General features: G+C 43.9%; 1 protein-coding gene across 1 annotated transcript in view; it reads left to right on the top strand.

Annotated features, from left to right (window-relative positions):
* The window catches only part of LOC127586658 (E3 ubiquitin-protein ligase RNF167-like), a 64745-nt gene extending 46579 nt beyond the window's left edge, over positions 1-18166 (top strand). Inside the window, exons 6-9 of the mRNA XM_052044774.1 lie at positions 1428-1515; positions 3273-3363; positions 9095-9200; positions 17957-18166. Coding sequence (XP_051900734.1) covers positions 1428-1515; positions 3273-3363; positions 9095-9200; positions 17957-18166 — 495 coding nt within the window. The remainder of the gene's footprint in view (positions 1-1427; positions 1516-3272; positions 3364-9094; positions 9201-17956) is intronic.
* The last annotated feature ends 218 nt before the right edge of the window (positions 18167-18384 follow it).

Below are 18384 nucleotides of genomic sequence, written 5' to 3'. Positions count from 1 at the left end.
AGTTATTTCCTGGATTATTGTTTCTAAAAGCTCCCTTGCTGCCAACATTAAACTGACTGAATTGTAATCTCCAGGGTTATCCTTACCCCTTTTAACAAACAGGGGTGAAGTGTTTGGAGTTTGCATTCCTCCGACACCATGCCTGTACCTGACTAAGGAGAACTTGAGGATTGTGCTCAGCACCACCACATTTTCCATTTGCATATCTTTCAGGAACCTAGGATGCATCCCATCCAGACAGATGAGTTACCCATTCAAGTATTGCTAGCTTTTCAAGTACTTCCTGTTTCTCTTTGGTTCCAGTTTGGTTGATACTTCCTCTAACAGATTTGTCAGACGTGATTTCCCCATCATGAAGCCATGCTGACTCTGCTTCATCAGGTTATGACTTTCCAAAAAGTTCTGCTATTACTTCAATAATTGATTGTAACAATTATCTCTTGAAGTGAGTTGAGCCTATCTAAACTCATTTCACAAGGGGTTCGTGCAGTGAAAAGCTGAAGAGACCTACTTGCTTGGGAAGGTCTGAACTGAAGGGGTTGTGTTCAAATTACTACACCATCCAGTGCACATACCTCTCCCTGAGTTCAGCCCTTAGTTTCCTACATAATCAAAGACCCCAGCCACCCCAGACATTCTCTCTTCTCCCCCCTCAGGCAGAAGATACAAAAGTCTGAAAGCACATACCACCAGGCTCAAGGACAGCTTCTATCCCGCTGTTATAAGACTATTGAACGGTCCCCTAGTATGATAAAATGGACTCTTCACCTCACAATCTACCTTGTTATGGCCTTGCCTGCTTGCAAGTTTATTGTCTGCCTGCACTGCACTTTCTCTGTAGCTGTTACACTTTATTCTGCACTCCGTCATTGTTTTCCCTTGTACTAGCTCGATGTATTGATGTAGTGAAATGATCTGCATGGATGGCATGCAAAATAGTTCTTCACTGTACCTTGGTACATGTGACAATAATAAACCAATTTACCAATTTACTTATTTTCTCCCAATGGATTCTCCCAAACTTTTAGCTTCATGGTACCAGTCACAAGATGACCTAGAGCAGGATCACTGGCATTCTGTCCTCTACCACCGCAAATGCAAGGGTATCAGGTGCAAGACCAAAGCTTCTATGCTGCATGGATGTTTCCTTGAGTCTTTGAGTCCTTACTATATGGGGTGCAGGATCCTGAGATCCTTGGGCTGTGTGACTCAGCCCCATAGTGGGGTGTAGGATCCCAAGACTGTCAGGCCTGTTTGAGACTTAGCATGAATGCAGGATTCCAAGAATATCTGACCTGTTGAGGCCTGGGGAGACTTCACTGTGATGTTTGATTCCGGTTCACAATCGCATAAAAAAGCAGGATAAAATAGAAGGTTGTTTTAAAACACCTACGATCTTAGAAGTGAAGTGTGAATCTTTATTGCAGGTATTGCAGGCACAGCTGGCAGGATACAAGGCTGCAATTGTGCACAATGTGGATTCAGACCAACTACTCAGCATGCGCTGGAGCAACGGTAGGTTTCAGCACTTTATAACTGAAATAAAATGTCACTGATGTTACTTCTTCCAGTGAACGGTCACTGATGTACATAATGGGCAGGGCATAAGCTTTGTTTGTGGCTGCCTAGTGCATAACTACTTGTAAGCTGAGGATTATGTGCCAAGAGTATATTACAACAAAGTGATCTATGATCAGTTCCCTGTCTTGCTAGGAGTGAGCTCCCAAGCTGCAGCCACCTGCATACTGCTGTTTAGGACCAAATCCTCAGGACTTTAGTCTTGGCCTGTAGATAAGACACCTTTCTTGGTTGTGGAAAGCAAAGGAGGAGATTGCTGGGGACCTGGCAGAGATTTTTGTGTGTTTGTTAGCCAGTCTTCCAGTACCTTAGCCAGCTAAGGTACTGGAAGACCGGAAGATGGCTTATGTTGTGGCCAAGAGGATTGATGAGGACAGGGCAGTGGATGTTATCTTCATGGACTTTGACAAGACCTTTGACAAGGCCCTGTTTGGTAGGCTGGACCAGAAGGTTAGAATACATGGAATCCTGGATGAGATAGCAAATTGGATACACAGTTGGCTTGGTATTAGGAAGCAGAGGGTGGTAGGGGAGGGTGCTTTTCAGAATGGAGACCTGTAACCAGTGGTGTGCCACATGGATTGTTGCAGGATCCTTTATTATTTGTTGTTTATATTAATGATTTGGAAGAGAAAATAGGTGGCTTGATTAGCAAGTTTGCAAATGACACAAAAATTTATGGAAAAGTGGACAGTGAAGGAAGTTATTTAAGGTTACAACAGAATCGTGAGGAAATGGGAAAGTGGGCATGGAATGGCAGGTGGAATTTAGCTCAGACAAGTGCAAAGTGATGCATTTTGGGAAGTTAAACTAGGCCAGGACATACACAATAAATGGCAGAATCATGGGGAGTGTTATTGAACTGTGTAACCTAGGGGTATAAGTACATAGTTCCCTGAAAGTGGTAACACAGGTAGAGAGAACAGTGAAGAAGGACTATGGTATTCTTACCCTCAGTGGCTGAGGACTGAGTATAGGAGTTGAGATGTCATGTTACAGTTGTACAAATTGTTGGTTAGGCCTCGCTTGGACCATTTTGTGCAGTTCTGGTCACCACACTACAACAAGGATGTGATTAAGCTAGAGAGGGTCCAGAAAAGATTTGCAGGAATGTTGCCTGGACTGGAAAGCTTGAGTTACAAGGAGAGATTAGATATGCTGGGACTGTTTTCCCTGGAGCATAGGAGGCTGAGGGGTGACCTTATAGAGGTTTATAAAATCATGAGGGGCATAGATAGGGTAGATCGTCTTTTTCCCAGGATAGGGGAATTTAAAACTGGAGGGCATAGGTTTAGGATGAGAGAGGAAAGATTTAAAAGGGATCTAAGGGGCAAGTTTTTCTTCACAGAGGGTGGTGCGTATGTGGAATGAGCTGCCAGAGGAAGTGGTAGAGGCAGGTATAATTACAATGTTTAAAAGACATTTGGACAGATACATGGATAGGAGTGGTTTGGAGGGATATAAGCCAAACGTAGGCATAGATAGACATCTTGGTCGGCATGGACGAGTTGGGCCTGTCTGTATGCTGTATAACTAAGAATCTATGATGTCAGGGATTGGGATCCACTTTGCACCTGGAAGCCAGTGCTGGTTGGAATGGTGTCAGTTAAGGTGACCTGAAAGCTTTGTACAGACTTTGGTTTGTCTGTGGAGGAAACTTTCAGAATCCATTGCTGATATTTTTAATTTTGCAGAGGAAATCAGACGTCAGATCACAATCCCATCGGTGTTCATAGGGACCCATGCCTCCCAGTACCTGAAGTCTTTGTTCACTTATGACAAGGGGTAAGTGCATAATGTGGTTGTTTAACCATAAACATACAGTGTAAATGTGTTAGGACATGCTTTGGCAGTTCATCACTTTCCTGAGCCACAGCCTGTCACCAAACTTGGAGCCAGCATTCAGGCTTATGATTATTAAAATGTATTTACTTGGAAAGGCCTTTCATTCTCTCGTGTAGAATTCTGGTTCCTTTTGAGTCATCCTCCAAACATTTCCCCTCCAATTATAACTTTAAAGGATATACATAAGGAAGTCCACGTGTCAATATCTTCACATTTTCTCCGATGTTTGAATTAATGCTAACTCTCAGCTTCCACAGCTTTACCCCTATTCGGTTAACCATGTTTACTATACCCTAATCTCGATGTTGGGGATTATTTTCAGCATCACACTTAATTCTCAATATTTTTCCTTCCGAGATGAACAAGTATCAAAACCTTTACATTGACACAGTGAAATGGAAATGCATTACTTTACAGAGGTTCCTGGGAAAGGGCAATCAGTGGGTGTGGAGTAGAGAGGGTTAGGGTTGAGATCTGGAGGATGCAACTTGAAAACATTTTGGAAGCAGATTCAACAGGAACTTTGATAAGACTTGAAAAGGGGGGAGGGGGTTGCAGAGCTGTGTGGAAGGTGTAGGGGTGAGAGTAGGATTAATTGGACAACAGCTGAGATAGGTATGATGGCCTATTTTCTTTTGAATCTTCCTTAGAGAGTGGGTGGTGTTGGTGAGGCCAATATTTATTGCTGATCCCTAAGTTCCCCCCATCGTGAATCATTAAACACAAGGACACAAGAAAATGGGATCAGGGGTAGGAAATGGCCCCTTGCCCCAACCCTGCCATTTAATATTATCATCCCTGATCTGCTCCAGGCCTCAGCTCCTCCTACTGTGCCAGTTTCCTATAGTCTCAATTCCCCAATCTTTCAAAAATTTATCTGTCTCCTCATAGAGTTACTGAGTCATTCAGCAAGAAACAGGCCCTTCGGCCCACACATCCATGCCAATGTTTTTGCCCATCTACACTAATCCCATTTGTCTGCATTAGGACTGTATCTTTCTGTGCCTTTGCCTATTTAAGTATATAAATGCCTCTTAAACACAGTAATTGTATCTGATTCCACCACCTTGCCTCTCTCTGTGTAAAAAAAAAGTCTTACCCCTCAGATTCCTTTTAAAACTCCTTCCTCTCACCTTAAATCTATGCTGTCTTGTTCTTGATACCCCTGCTATGTAAAAAAAAAGATTCTACTTGCCCTATCAGGTCACCCTTTGATCTCCTTCATTGCAGGGAAAATGACCCCAGCCTATCTAATCTCTCCCCATTACTAAATTCCTCCAATCCAGGCGCTGCCCTGGTGCCTCTCCTCTGCACTCTCTCTCTAGCTCAATCACATCCTTCCTATAGTTTGGCGACTGGATCTGCACACAATACTCCCAAGTGTGTCCTAAGTTGCAATATCCCAACTCCTATATTCTGTGTCCCGATCTATGACGGTAAGCATGCCATATTCCTCCTCCTCCACCCTATACACCTGTATTGCCACTTTCTGAGGACTATGGATTCAGACCCCTAGATCTCTATGTTCAGTAGTAGTGTCCTGCCATTTAGTCTATTATTACCTTTATATGACTTCCCATAATTCACCACCTTGCACTTATTAGGAAATATTTCCATCTGCCAGTCCTCCGCCAAACTCTCCATTTGATCTATATCCTGTTATAGGCTCGGACAACCTTCCTTGCATTCCATACCACCAACAACTTTTGTGTCATCCACAAGCTTACTAATCATATCTCCTAAATTTGTATCTAAGTTGTTAATATATATCACAAACAGCAAAGGTTCCAGAACCTATTCCTATGGGACACCACTTGTCACAAACTTCCAATCAGAAAAACATCTTTCCACCATTACCCTCTGCCTTCTATTATGGAGGCAATTTTGGATCCAATTATCCAGTTTGTCTTAGATCCCATGTGCCTCTTAAAATACCTCCAGTAATCTAGCTTCCACAACCTCTGGGGAAGAAGATTCACCACCCTCTGCAAAAAGAAATTCCTATATCTCTCAGTCTTAAATGACTGGCTCCTTATCTTGCATCTTGTGTTCCCTCATTGAAGATTCTCCCACTCATGAAAACATCTCAACATATACCCTGTCATGCCTCCTTAGGATCTTACATGTTTCAATAAGATCATCCATTACAGATCCTTCCTAGGCTATGACAGGGATCCATTCCTGTGAACTGTTTCTAACCTGAATAGTCAGAAATGTGGCCATGAACGGAGTTCTCACATGGCAGAAGATGCCTGCAGCCCCACAACCTCCAGCAAATCTGGCCTCCTGCCAGTCTCTCAAAAGCTTGTTCATATGTATGAGCCGTACATAAGTCAGGCATTCATAAGCTGGGGAGGACCTGTGTTCTTAACTCCAATTTCTTCAGCTGCTTGTGATAGGACAATCCTCTCACCCCAGAAATTAGTCTGGTGAATCTCTTTTGAACTGTGTCCAATACTACTACATCCTTTCTTAAATAAACAAATCAAAACTGCACAATACTCCAGGTATAACCTTGTCCACACCCAAGGAAGTTCTAATAATACTAGTCTATTTCTGAATCTATTCATCTAGCAATAAAGGCCAATTAGTATGAGGTTTGTGGCCTTAACTACCTGCTGCACTTGCCTGCCAACCTTTGTGAGTCATGCTCAAGGACACCTTTGTACTTCACTAATTTCTAATTTCTCTCCTTTGAGATAGCAATCTGCTTTTTGATTCCTCTTACCAAAGTGCATTGATCTCAAACTTTCCCACATTAGACCCCACTTGCCATGTTTTTTTCCTGCTCATCCAACCTGTTAATGTCCTGTTGCAGAGTCACCATTTCCTCATTGCAATCTGCCCTTCCTCCTAAAATTTAGATATTCTGCATTCCACCCCTTTCTCCAGGTCATTAATATAAATAGTAAATAGTTGAGGGCCAATAACTGATCCTTGGGGCACTCCACTAGTTGCATCCTTCCAACCTGAAAAAGACCCATTTATTCCAATGATTGGTCTGTGTGATAACCAGTCTTCAATCCATACTCACACATTTACCCCAATACCATGAGTGCAGAAGTGCACCAGCCTCTTATGTGGCATCTTGTCACATGCCTTTTGGAACTCCACATACACTACATCATAGATTCCCTTCTATCAACCCTGCTTGTTACATCCTCGAAGTACTCAAAACAAATTTGTTAGAACACTGAACAGTACAGCACAGGAACAGGCCCTTCAGCTCACCATGTGTCTGCCGACCATGATGCCAATTTAAACAAATCTTATCTGGCTGCACATGGTCTATATCTATCTATTCCCTGCCTGTTCATTTGACTTTCTAAATGCCTCTTAAATGTTGCTATCTGCTTCTAACGCTTCTTCAGGCAGCACGTTCCAGGCGCCTACCACTCTCTGTGTGTGCAACAAAAAACTTGCCTCATAAACCTCCTTTAAACTTTCCCCTCTCACCTGAAAGCTATACCCTCTCATATTTGACAGTTGCACACTGGGAAAGAGACTTTGACTATCTACCATATCTGTACCTCTCATAATTTTAAATACTTCTATCAGATCACCCCTCAATCTCTGACACTCCAGAGAAATCAATCCAAGTTTGACCAGCCTCTCGTTGTAGCTAATACTCTCTAGTAACATCCAGGTGAATCTCTTCTGCATCCTCTCCAAAGATGTAATGCAGCAACCAGAACTGCACACAATACTCCAAATGTGGCCTAACCAAAGTTTTATACACTGCAACCTGACTTCCTGACTTTTGTACTCGACACCCCGATTTATGAAGGCAAGCATGCCATACACCTATTTACCTCCTTATCCACTTGTGTTGCAACTTTCACGGTGCAATGGACTTGTACCCCAGGATAACTCTATACATCAATGCTGTTAAGGGATCCTGCTGTTTACTGTATACTTTCCTCTTACATTTGACCTCCCAAAATGCAACACCTCACACGTCCAGATTAAACTCCATCGGCATTTCTCTGTCCATATTTCCAACTGGTCCATATCCTGTTGACTCCTTTGACAATCTTCCTCACTATCCACAGCTCCACCAATTTTTGTATTGCCTTCAAACTTACTAATCAGCCCGCTTACATTTTCATCCAATTACTTTTTATATATCACAAACTACAGATGCCCCAGCACGGATCCCTGCAAAACACCACTGGTCACAGACCTCCAGTCAGAATAACACCCTTTCACCGCTACCCTTTGTCTTCTATGGCTGAGCCAATTTTGAATCCAGTCTACCAAGTCTCCATGGATCCCATGTGTCTTAATCTTCTAAATTAGCCTACCATGAGGAGCCTTGTCGAAAGATTTGCTAATGTATCCACTGCCATGCCCTTATCAATCATCTTGTCAAAAAACACAATTAAGTTTATAAGACATGACTTCCCTCCACAAAGCCATACTGACTATCCCAAATAACTGTTTTTCCAAATTCGAATAAATCTTATCTCTAAGAATATTTTCCAATAATTTCCCTACACTGATAAGGCTCAATTGCCTGTAATTTCCTGGATTGTCTCTATTGCCCTTCTTAAACAGAGAAACAACACTGGCTATTTTCCAGTCCTCTGGGATATCACCTGGGATACAAAGATCTCCGCCAAGGCCCCAGCAACAACCTCTCTTGCTTTTCTCAATAACCTGGGATAGATCCAATCAGGTTCACGTTAGCCTTGGTTGCTTATATTAAACTTTCCTAAAGGATTAGCTATTTGTTTTACTATTGACTTTGGCATCTTGCCATCAATAGATATTCTACTAACTAATCTATGGTTAACTGCTTTTTGTCTCCCTCCATTCTTGAAGAAGGGAGTCACATTTGCTGTTTTCTAATCTGCTGTTACCCTTCCAGAATTCAGTAGTTTTGGAAACCTTCAACCAATGACAGCGCTATCTCTACAGCCACCTCCTTTAAAATCTTTGTGTGCAAATTGGTCCCCCAGTGCTGTTAGGGGATCCAAGATTTAGATCCTCCAACACTGAAGGTGCAGCGATATATTACCAAGTCAGGATGATGAATAACTTAGACGGGCACCTACACAGGTTGACATTCCCCTGGTTTGGGAGGTGCTGTCAGCTGTAGTATTCTTGGGATCTCTCAGATCATCCATATTATGCCCTTTTACCCTTCCCCAAATTCACATTCTCCCCCTACACAGGCAGATGTTTCAGAACTCTGTTGTAGGGCATAGAGGCTGGTTCCAAGTCAAACATGTAACCTCTTTAAGGGCTGAGATTCAGGGATGCTAACAAGTAGAAAGGCCAGGAAGGAATGGATGATCTGATTGCCTATATGGGCTTGGAAGTGGTCATTCTCTAGATGTTAGGGGTCAGTTCTGCCATTACAAAGTAGCTGATGTTTGCACTGCAAGGTTCTCATCTGAAAGCTGCAATGGCTTTAAGTTTGAAGTGGAGGACATCACAATTGTGCCTATCTCCTTCTACTTTTGTGAGGCAACTGAATCCTTTGGCTCCCTTAAGTTCCAGTAGCCTAATTGCATTGCAGAAGTCATTTATACTGCTTAACTGTTATGTTATTTCACATGGTTGTTCTAATTGTTGCAGTAATGGTGGTGGTGTGTTTTCCTCGATATCAGAGCTGCCTGTGTCAGTCTCCTCTCCAAACATTCCTCCTTGTTGTGTCTATTCACAGTGCTTACGTTATATTGATGCCAGACTTCAGCTTCCCGCTGGGATATTACCTCATTCCATTTACTGGTGTGGTTGGAATTGTGATTGTTGTCATGATCACTGTCATGGTAAGTGCATGATGCAGACCATATCACTGTTAGAGTTCTGCATATTGAAAGGGTTTCAACATTGTTACTTTCCAATTATCGTTCTGTCAGTTGGAATATGGTTAAGCAGTGTCCAGAGTGACTCTGGAATTGAAGCTAAGGGAACAAATTGCCACAGTTAGGCATAACCTGTGGGTACTGGGGTCTGTGTGCAATGGAACATTCAGCACACGAGTACAGATTGTGGAAGAAAGTTAAAGACCTGCACACTATGGTGCTCTTGACTGGGATCATCTATTATTATGCCCTACTTCGTGCCCCTCCAACCCATCCCTGAACCCACATTGATTCCCCCCGTCCCCTCAGACAGGCATACAGTTTCAGTGCAGCACTGTAGGACATGGAAACTGGTTCCAAGTCAAACATGAGAACCTGCCACAGGTTAGGGCTTACTGGCTGGACTACAACAGTCAGTTTCTTCTCGTATCCATTGTCGTACATACGTTGTGAGAATTGAACCAACGGTTCTGACTTGCGCACAACCAAGTTCCCAAGTCTTGACTACTGTTTTAATTGTGAACTTTGAAACAACTCAGCAAAGGATACTAAGAAACGCATAACGTTGTATTTGGAATAGAGCCACGGATTCAAAGATGCATAACTAATGGAGAAAGTAAAAGGGTTAAAAAAGAGATAGGAACAGAGACCAAAAAAACAAGTAACGAGGACTGCAGATAAGTTGAGGGATTGTAGGGCTGGAGGAAATTGTAGAGGTTGAGAAGAGAACTGGAAAACAAGAAATATTGAGGTGCTACTTAATTGGAAGCCACTAAGATTTTTGTGTTGATGGGTGTGGGTGAATGGGACATGACTGAGAGCACAGGCAGCAGGTATTTGAATAACCTTGTTGTGTACGGAGAGAGGAATCAAAGAGGCCGAGCAGAATGGTATTGAAATACTTGTCTAGAGTAACAAAGGCACAGATGAGGCAGTAAGAGGTGAATTGAGGCAGAGGCAAAGTTCAACACTGTTAAGGAGGTGTTAGTAGTGAAGCAAATCTGCCACTAGGTTTCAAGCAGTCTGGTTCAGTCTCAGACACATGCCAAAGAGAACTGAAGTCAGGGGATGCAGAACCAAGACTGAGATTAAAGACGATGGTTCTAATCTTCCTGATATTTAGTTCAAAAGTTTTTTCACATGGAACATAGAACTGTACAACACAGGTCCTTAGGCCCACCATGTCTGTGCCGAACATGATGCCAAATTAAACTAGTCCCTTCTGCCTGAACATGATCTATATCCTTCCATTCACTGCATATTCATGTGCCTACCTAAAAGCCTCTTAAACACCACTATTGTATCCGCTTGCACCACTGTGCCTGGCAGTCCATTCCAGGCACCCACCACTCTCTGTGTAAACAAAAACTTGTCTCATGAATCTCCTTTAAAGCTGCTCCCTCTTAGGTTAAGGCTAAACCCTCTAATTGACATTTCTACCCTGGGAAAAAGATTCTGACTGTCTATCCTATCTGTGCCTCTCATAATCTTAAAAACTTTTATCAGGTCTCCCCTCAGCCTCTGACGTCCCAGATAAAACAATCCAATTTTTCCAACTTCTCTTTGCAGCTAACAGGCAGCATCCTGGTGACCCTCTTCTGCATCTTTTCCAAAGTCTCCACATCCTCTTGTCATGGGGTAACCAGAACTGCACACAGTACTCCAAATGTGACCTAACCAAAGTTTTATACAGCTGCAACATGACTTCCTGACTCTTGTACTCAGTGCCCCAACTGATGAAGGCAAATATGCTGTACACCTTCTTTATCTACTTGTGTTGCCACTTTTAGGGAGCTGTGAACTTGCATCCCAAGATTCCTCTGTACATCAGTGCTGTTAAGGGTTCTGCCATTAACTGTATACTTTGTCCTTGTATTTAACCTCCCAAAGTACAATATTTCACACTTGCCTGGATTAAACTCCATCTGCCATTTCTCCGCCAATATCTGCAACTGATCTATATTCTGATGTACCCTTTGACAACCTTCTTCACTGTCTGCCAATTTTTGTGTCTTCTGCAAACTTACTAACCAACCCATCGACTGGAGTCTTGACCTCACAATCTACCTCGTTATGACCTTGGACCTTATTGTCTACCTGCACTGCATTTTCTCTGTAGCTGTGACACTTTATTCTGCATTCTGTATTGTTTTTACCTTGTACTACCTCAGTGCACTGTGTAATGAATTGATCTGTATGAACGGTATGCAAGACAAGATTTTCACTATACCTCAGTACAAGTGACAATAATAAACCAATTTCAATTCTAATTCCAAGTCACTTACATACTGTATATCATAAACAACAGATGTCCCAGCACTGATCCCTGTGGAACACCACTAGTCACAGACCTCCAATCAGAATAACATTCTTCAACCACTACCTTCTGTCTTCAATGGCAAGGCAATTTTGAATCCAAAATCCAAACCTCCAAGTCACCGTTGGATGCATCTTAATCTTCTGGTTCAGCCTATCATGGGGGACCTTGCAAAGAGACAACATCCACTGCCCTATCATCAATTGCCTTTTGTTCTGGATGTCAGACAAACAGAGTGATAATTTAGAGATAAAGGAGGTTCTGAGTTAGAGCTGGATTTAGAACATAGAAAAACTACAGCACAATTCAGGCCCTTCAGCCCATCAAGCTGTGCCTAACATGTCCCTATCCTAGAAATTACTAGGCTTACCCATAGCCCTCTATTTTTCTCAGCTCCATGTACCTATCCAACAGTCTCTTCAAAGACCCTATCGTATCTGCCTCCACCACCATCGCCAGTAGCCCATTCCATGCACTCACCACTCTCTGAGGAAAAAACTTACCCCTGACATCTCCTCTATACCTACTCCCCAGCACCTTAAACCTATGTCCTCTTGTGGCCACCATTTCAGCCCTGGGGAAAAGCCTCTATCTACCTGATCAATACCTCTCATCATCTTATATACCTCTATCTGGTCCCCCCTCATCCTCTGTCACTCCAAGGAGAAAAGGCCGAGTTCCCTCAACCTACTTTCATAAGGCATGCTCCACATTCCAGGCAGCATCCTAGTACATCTCCTCTGCACCCTTCGTATGGCTTCCACATCCTTCCTGTAGTGAGGTGACCAGAACTGAGCACAGTACTCCAAGTGGGGTATGACCAGGGACCTATATAGCTGCAACAATACCTCTCGGCTCCTAAATTCAATTCCCCGATTGATGAAGGACAATACACCATATGCCTTCTTAACCACAGAGTCAACCTGCGCAGCCACTTTGAGCGTCCTATGGACTCGGACCCCAAGATCCCTCTGATCCTCCACACTGCCAAGAGTCCTACCATTAATACTATATTCTGCCATCATATTTGACCTACCAGAATGAACCACTTCACACTTACCTGGGTTGAACTGCATCTGCCACTTCTCAGTCCAACTTTGCATCCTATCTATGTCCCTCTGTAACCTCTGACAGCCCTCCAAACTATCCACAACACCCTCAACCTTTGTGTCATCCGCAAACTTACTAACCCACCCTTCCACTTCCTCATCCAGGTTGTTTATAAAAATCACAAAGAGCAAGGGTCCCAGTACAGATCCTTGAGGTAAACCACTGGTCACCGACCTCCACGCAGAATACGACCCTTCAACAACCACTCTTTGCCTTCTGTGGGCCAGCCAGTTCTGAATCCACACTGCAATGCCCCCTTGGATCCCATGCCTCCTTACTTTCTCAATAAGCCTTGCATGGGGTACCTTATCAAACACTTTGCTGAAATCCATATACACTACATCTACTGCTCTCCCTTCATCGATGTGTTTAGTCACATCCTCAAAAAATTCAGTCAGGCCCGTAAGGCAGGACCTGCCCTTGACAAAGCCATGCTGACTATTCCCAATCATATTATACCTCTCCAAATGTTCATAAATCCTGCCTCTCAGGATCTTCTCCATTAGCTTACCAACCACTGAGGTGAGACTCACCGGTCTATAATTCCCTGGGCTATCCCTACTTCCTTTCTTGAATAAGGGAACAACATCCGCAACCCACCAATCTTCCAGAACCTCTCCCGTCTCCATTGACGATGCAACGATCATTGTCAGAGGCTCCGCAATCTCTTCCCTCGCCTCCCACAGCAGCCTGGGGTACATCTCATCCAGTCTCGGCGACTTATCCAACTTGATGCTTTCCAAAAGTTTCAGCACCTCCTCTTTCCTAATATCTACATGCTCAAGCTTTTTAGCCCGCTGCAAGTCCCCTCTACAATCCCCCAGATCTTTTTCCGTAGTGAATACTGACGTAAAGTATTCATTAAATACCTCCGCCATTTCTTCCAGATCCATACACACTTTCCCACTGCTGCACTTGATAGGCCCTATTCTTTCGCATCTTATCCTTTTGCTCTTCACATACTTGTGAAATGCTTTGGGGTTTTCCTTAATCCTGCCCACCAAGGCCTTCTCATGCCCCCTTCTGGCTCTCCTAAGCTCCTTCTTAAGCTTCTTCCTATTAGCCTTATACTCTTCCTGATCTCTAATATTACCTAGCTCTCTGTACCTTTTGTATGCTCTTCTTTTCCTTTTGACTAGATTTATTATAGCCTTTGTACACCGTGGTTCCTGTATCCTCTCGTGACTCCCCTGTCTCATTGGAACATGCCTATGCAGAACTCCACACAAATATCCCCTGAATATTTGCCACATTTCTTCCATACTTTTCCCTGAGAACATCTGTTCCCAATTTAATCTTCCAATTTCCTGCCTGAGAGCCTCATAATTCCCTTCACTCCAAGTAAATGCCTTTCTAGTCTGACTGTTCCTATCTCTCTCCAGTGCTAACGTAAAGGAGATAGAATTATGATCACTATCACCAAAATTTTCACCCACTGAGAGATCTGACACCTGACCAGGTTCATTTCCCAATATCAAATCAAGCACAGCCTCTCCTCTTGTAGGCCTATCTACATATTGTGTCAAGAATCCTTCCTGAACACACTTAACAAACTCCTCCCCATCTAAACCCCTCACTGTCTGGAGATGCCAATCGATGTGTGGGAAATTAAAATCCCCCATCACAACAACTCTGTTATTCCCACACCTTTCTAGGATCTGCTTCCCTATCTACTACTCAATATCCCTGTAACTATTGGGTGGCCTATAAAAAACACCCAGTAAAGTTATTGACCCTTTCCTATTCCTAACCTCCACCACAGAGACTCCGTGACAGTCCCTCCACGATGTCCACCTTTTCCACAGCTGTGACACTATCTCTGATCAACAGTGCCACTCCCCCACCTCTTTTACCTCCCTCCCTGTCCTTCCTGAAACATCTAAAACCCGGCACTTGAAGCAACCATTCCAGTCCCTGAGCCATCCAAGTCTCTGTAATGGCCACCACATCATAGCTCCAAGTATTGATCCAAGCTGTCTCATCCGCCTTGTTCACAATACTCCTTGTGTTAAAATAGACACATCTCAAACATGTCTGAGCCTGCCTATCACCTGCTATCATACCTACTACTAGCTTTCTCTATTTGAGAGCCAAACACCTCTTCCCCAGTCTCCAGTTCGGATCCCACCCCCCAACAATTCTAGTTTAAACCCTCCCCAGTAGCCTCCGCAAACCTCCCTGCCAAGATATTGGTCCCCCGGGAGTCAAGTGCAACCCGTCCTCTTTGAACAGGTTATACCTGCCCCAAAAGAGGCCCCAATGATCCAGAAATCTGAATCCCTGCTCCTTACTCCAATCCCTCAGCCACACATCTAACCTCCTCCTCATTCTGTTCCTATACCTACTGTCACTTAGCACAGGCAGTAATCCAGAAATTACTACCTTTGAGGTCCTGCTTCTCAACTTCCTTCCTAATTCTCTATAGTCTTTTTTCAGGACCTCATTCCTTTCCCTACCTATGTCGTTGGTACCAATATGTACCACGACCTCTGGCTGTTCTCCCTCCCCCTTCAGGATATCTTGGACGCAATCTGAAACATCCCAGACCCTGGCACCTGGGAGGCAAACTACCTTCCGAGTTTCTTTCCTGTGTCCACAGAATCACTTGTCTGCCCATCACTGGTGCCCTCTCTCCTTCCCTGCCCTCCTGAGCCACAGGACCAGACTCTGTGCCAGAGACACTGCCACTGTTGCTTCCCCCAGGTAGGCTGTCTCCCCCAACAGCACTCAAGCAGGAGTACATTGTCAAGGGGTACAGCCACAGGGGTACTCTCTAGTACCTGACTCTTCCCCTTCCCCTTCCCCCTCCTGACTGTGACCCACTTGCCTGACTCCCGTGGCCCCGGTGTGACCACCTGCCTATAACTCCTTTCTATCACCTCCTCATTCTCCCTGACCAGACGAAGGTCATCGAGCTGCATCTCCAGTTCCCTAACACGGTCCCTCAGGAGCTGCAGCTCGACACACCTGGTGCAGATGTAGCCTTCCCGGAGGCAGGGAGACTCTGGGAACTCCCACATCTGACACTGAGTACAGGAAACCTCATTCATACCCCTTCCTTAACTCAAGTCACCTACCTTTCCTCACCCCTTTACGCCAAAAGCCCCTTGAGCCAAAGCCCAAAACACTCTGCTCCCTCACACTCGGCTGCCCGCTCTGACGCTGCCCGCTGGATATGGCAGTTCACTTTTTAAACTGCCCATGCCTTACCTGCTGATGTCACACGCCTGCGCAGTCCAGCCCTCACTATTCCCGATTAAAAACTTATAAAACAACTTAAGAACCTTATAAAATCTAACCCTTATAATAAAAACCCTATTAAAAATAAAAAAAACTTATCTGCTCCGAAATCCCGACGTCTTCCGAAGTGAAACCCATGAAGCCTCCATTTATTAGCATAAATCTGAAAACTGTCATCATGTGTGCATGTTCTATTATAAGTCACTGTAGCAGGGTTAGCATCTTGGACTGTGGCAAATCTTCCACTCTCTTGCTCACTCCAGGATTATCAGGGGTATTTGTAACATCTATATTAGAACCCTGTTTGGATTTGTATAATAACAGTTGATCAGCGAATGTACAGAGCTGTTTTGTCCTCAGTGCTTCCAAGGTCCCTACGTTCATTGTGTGTCCTAACCTTATTAGTTCTCCCAAAATGCATAACATCACATTTTTCAAGATGGAATCCCATCTGCTGTTACTCTGCCTTGCATAACAACTCATCAATATGTTTAAAAAGCTCAAAACTACCCTTTTCACTGTGAACACCACCAATGTTCATGTCATCTGGAAACTTGTACCTCCTGCATTCATATCCAGATTGTTAATGTATATAACAAACAAGAGTCTTAGAGCTTATCCCTATAGTACACCAGTGGTCACAGGCCAATGGCAAAGACAGACATTGCCTCCTATTACCAAGCAAATTACAGATCTATTCTGCCAACTTTACCTGGATCCCATGGGCTCTTACCTTTTGGACCAGTCTCCCATGTCGAATGTTTTCACAGGGCTGATTGAAGCCTAGACTTTCACAGTGAAATGTAGGGCCCTGGAGAGTGTTGTAGAACAGAGGGACTTAGAAATACAAGTACATGGTTCCATAAAAGTAGTGTCACAGGTAGACACGGTAGTGAAGAACGATTTTGGCATGCTGACCTACTTCAGTCAGGGCACTGAGTATAGATGGTGCAGTTGTATAAGACATTGGTGAGGGCACATTTGGAGTATTGTGTTCAGTTTTGGTCATCCTGCTGTAGAAAATATGCCATTTAAGCTGGAAAGGATACTGAAAAGATTTACAAGGATGTTGCCAGGATTCGAGGAACTGAGTTATAGCGGTTGAGCAGACTGGGACTTTATTCACTGGAGTGTAGGAGAATGAGGGGCATAGATGGGTAAGTGCACACAGTCTTTTTCCCAGGGTTGGGCAATCAAGAACTAGAGGGAATAGGTTTAAGGTGAGAGGGGAGGGATTTAATAGGATCCTGAGGGGCAACTTTTTCACCCAAAGGGTGGTCAGTATATGGAATGAGCTGCCAGAGGAAATGGTTGAGGCAGGTACATTAACAATATGTAAAAGGCACTTGGACAGGTACATGGATAGGAAAGGTTTAGAGGGATATGAGCCAAACGCAGGCAAATGGAACTATCTTAGATGAGCACCTTGGTCGGCATGGACCATTTGGGCCGAAGGGCCTGTTTCGTGTTGTATGACTCTGTACTCTACATTAATGGCTCTACCTTCATTGGCACACAGTTACCTCTGAAAAATTCTGTCAACTTAGTCAAATAGGATGTCCCCTTAATAAAGTCATGCTGTCTACTGTTGATTAATTCCAGCCTCTCCTAGTTTGATTAATCCTGCCCCTGGGAATATTTCCACTATCTTCCTACCACTGATGTTAGACTCGCAGGTGTGTAATTTCATGGAGTGCCCCTGCTGCCCTTCTTGAATAAAGGAAGCACATTTGCTGTCCTCCAGTCATCTGAACCTCAGCTGTGGCTGGAGAAGATTTGAACATTCCTGTCAGGGCCCCAGTAGTTTCTTTTTTTGCCTCCAGTAGCAGCCTGGGATACTTCTCATCAGTCCCTGGGGATTTATCCACCTTAAGGCTTGCTCAGTCATCTAAGACTTCCTCAAGCAATTACTTGCTTGTTTTAAGGGATCTTTTTTGTGTGTGGGGTTTTCAGGGTATGGAACATGATAGTTTGAGTGAGCATACAGTAACCTGACTCTATAGTATAAGATCTTTGTCTAGCCTGAGACCTTACTTTGTTCTTCGTATTGCAGATAGTGAGATGTGTGCAGTATCGACGTAGGATCCGGAGGAACCGTCTCTCCAAGGACCAGCTCAAGAAAATTCCAGTCCATAAATTCAGCAAAGGTAGGGACACTGGGAGACTTTCCACCTGCATCAAAGGACATTCCTCCGGGATGGAGAAGTACAGTAGAGAGAATGGTCTAGAAATTCCGGAAGCACTTTATTTTAGTACTATATGAAAAGTCATTTTGCTTTACCCCATTTGCCTTTCTCCTAGACTTGCCTGTGTTTCCTTTCTGTGCTCTGCAGTGGCACCGCGTGTAATAGCAAGTGTATAAGTGCCATTTAGTTGTGCCCCAGACTTTGGATTTGAATGCTACTGAATGTTTAAGAGGCATCCCCCTGGTCAAAATCATTGTAAAGGAGCAGCATAATACTGGGCAGTGGAGACCCCTAA

Source organism: Pristis pectinata, chromosome 37, assembly GCF_009764475.1.
Source record: "Pristis pectinata isolate sPriPec2 chromosome 37, sPriPec2.1.pri, whole genome shotgun sequence".
Classification (NCBI taxonomy): Eukaryota; Metazoa; Chordata; class Chondrichthyes; order Rhinopristiformes; family Pristidae; genus Pristis; species Pristis pectinata.
The sequence above is the reverse complement of the archived record's forward strand: the minus strand, read 5'-3'. Positions and strand labels throughout refer to the sequence as shown.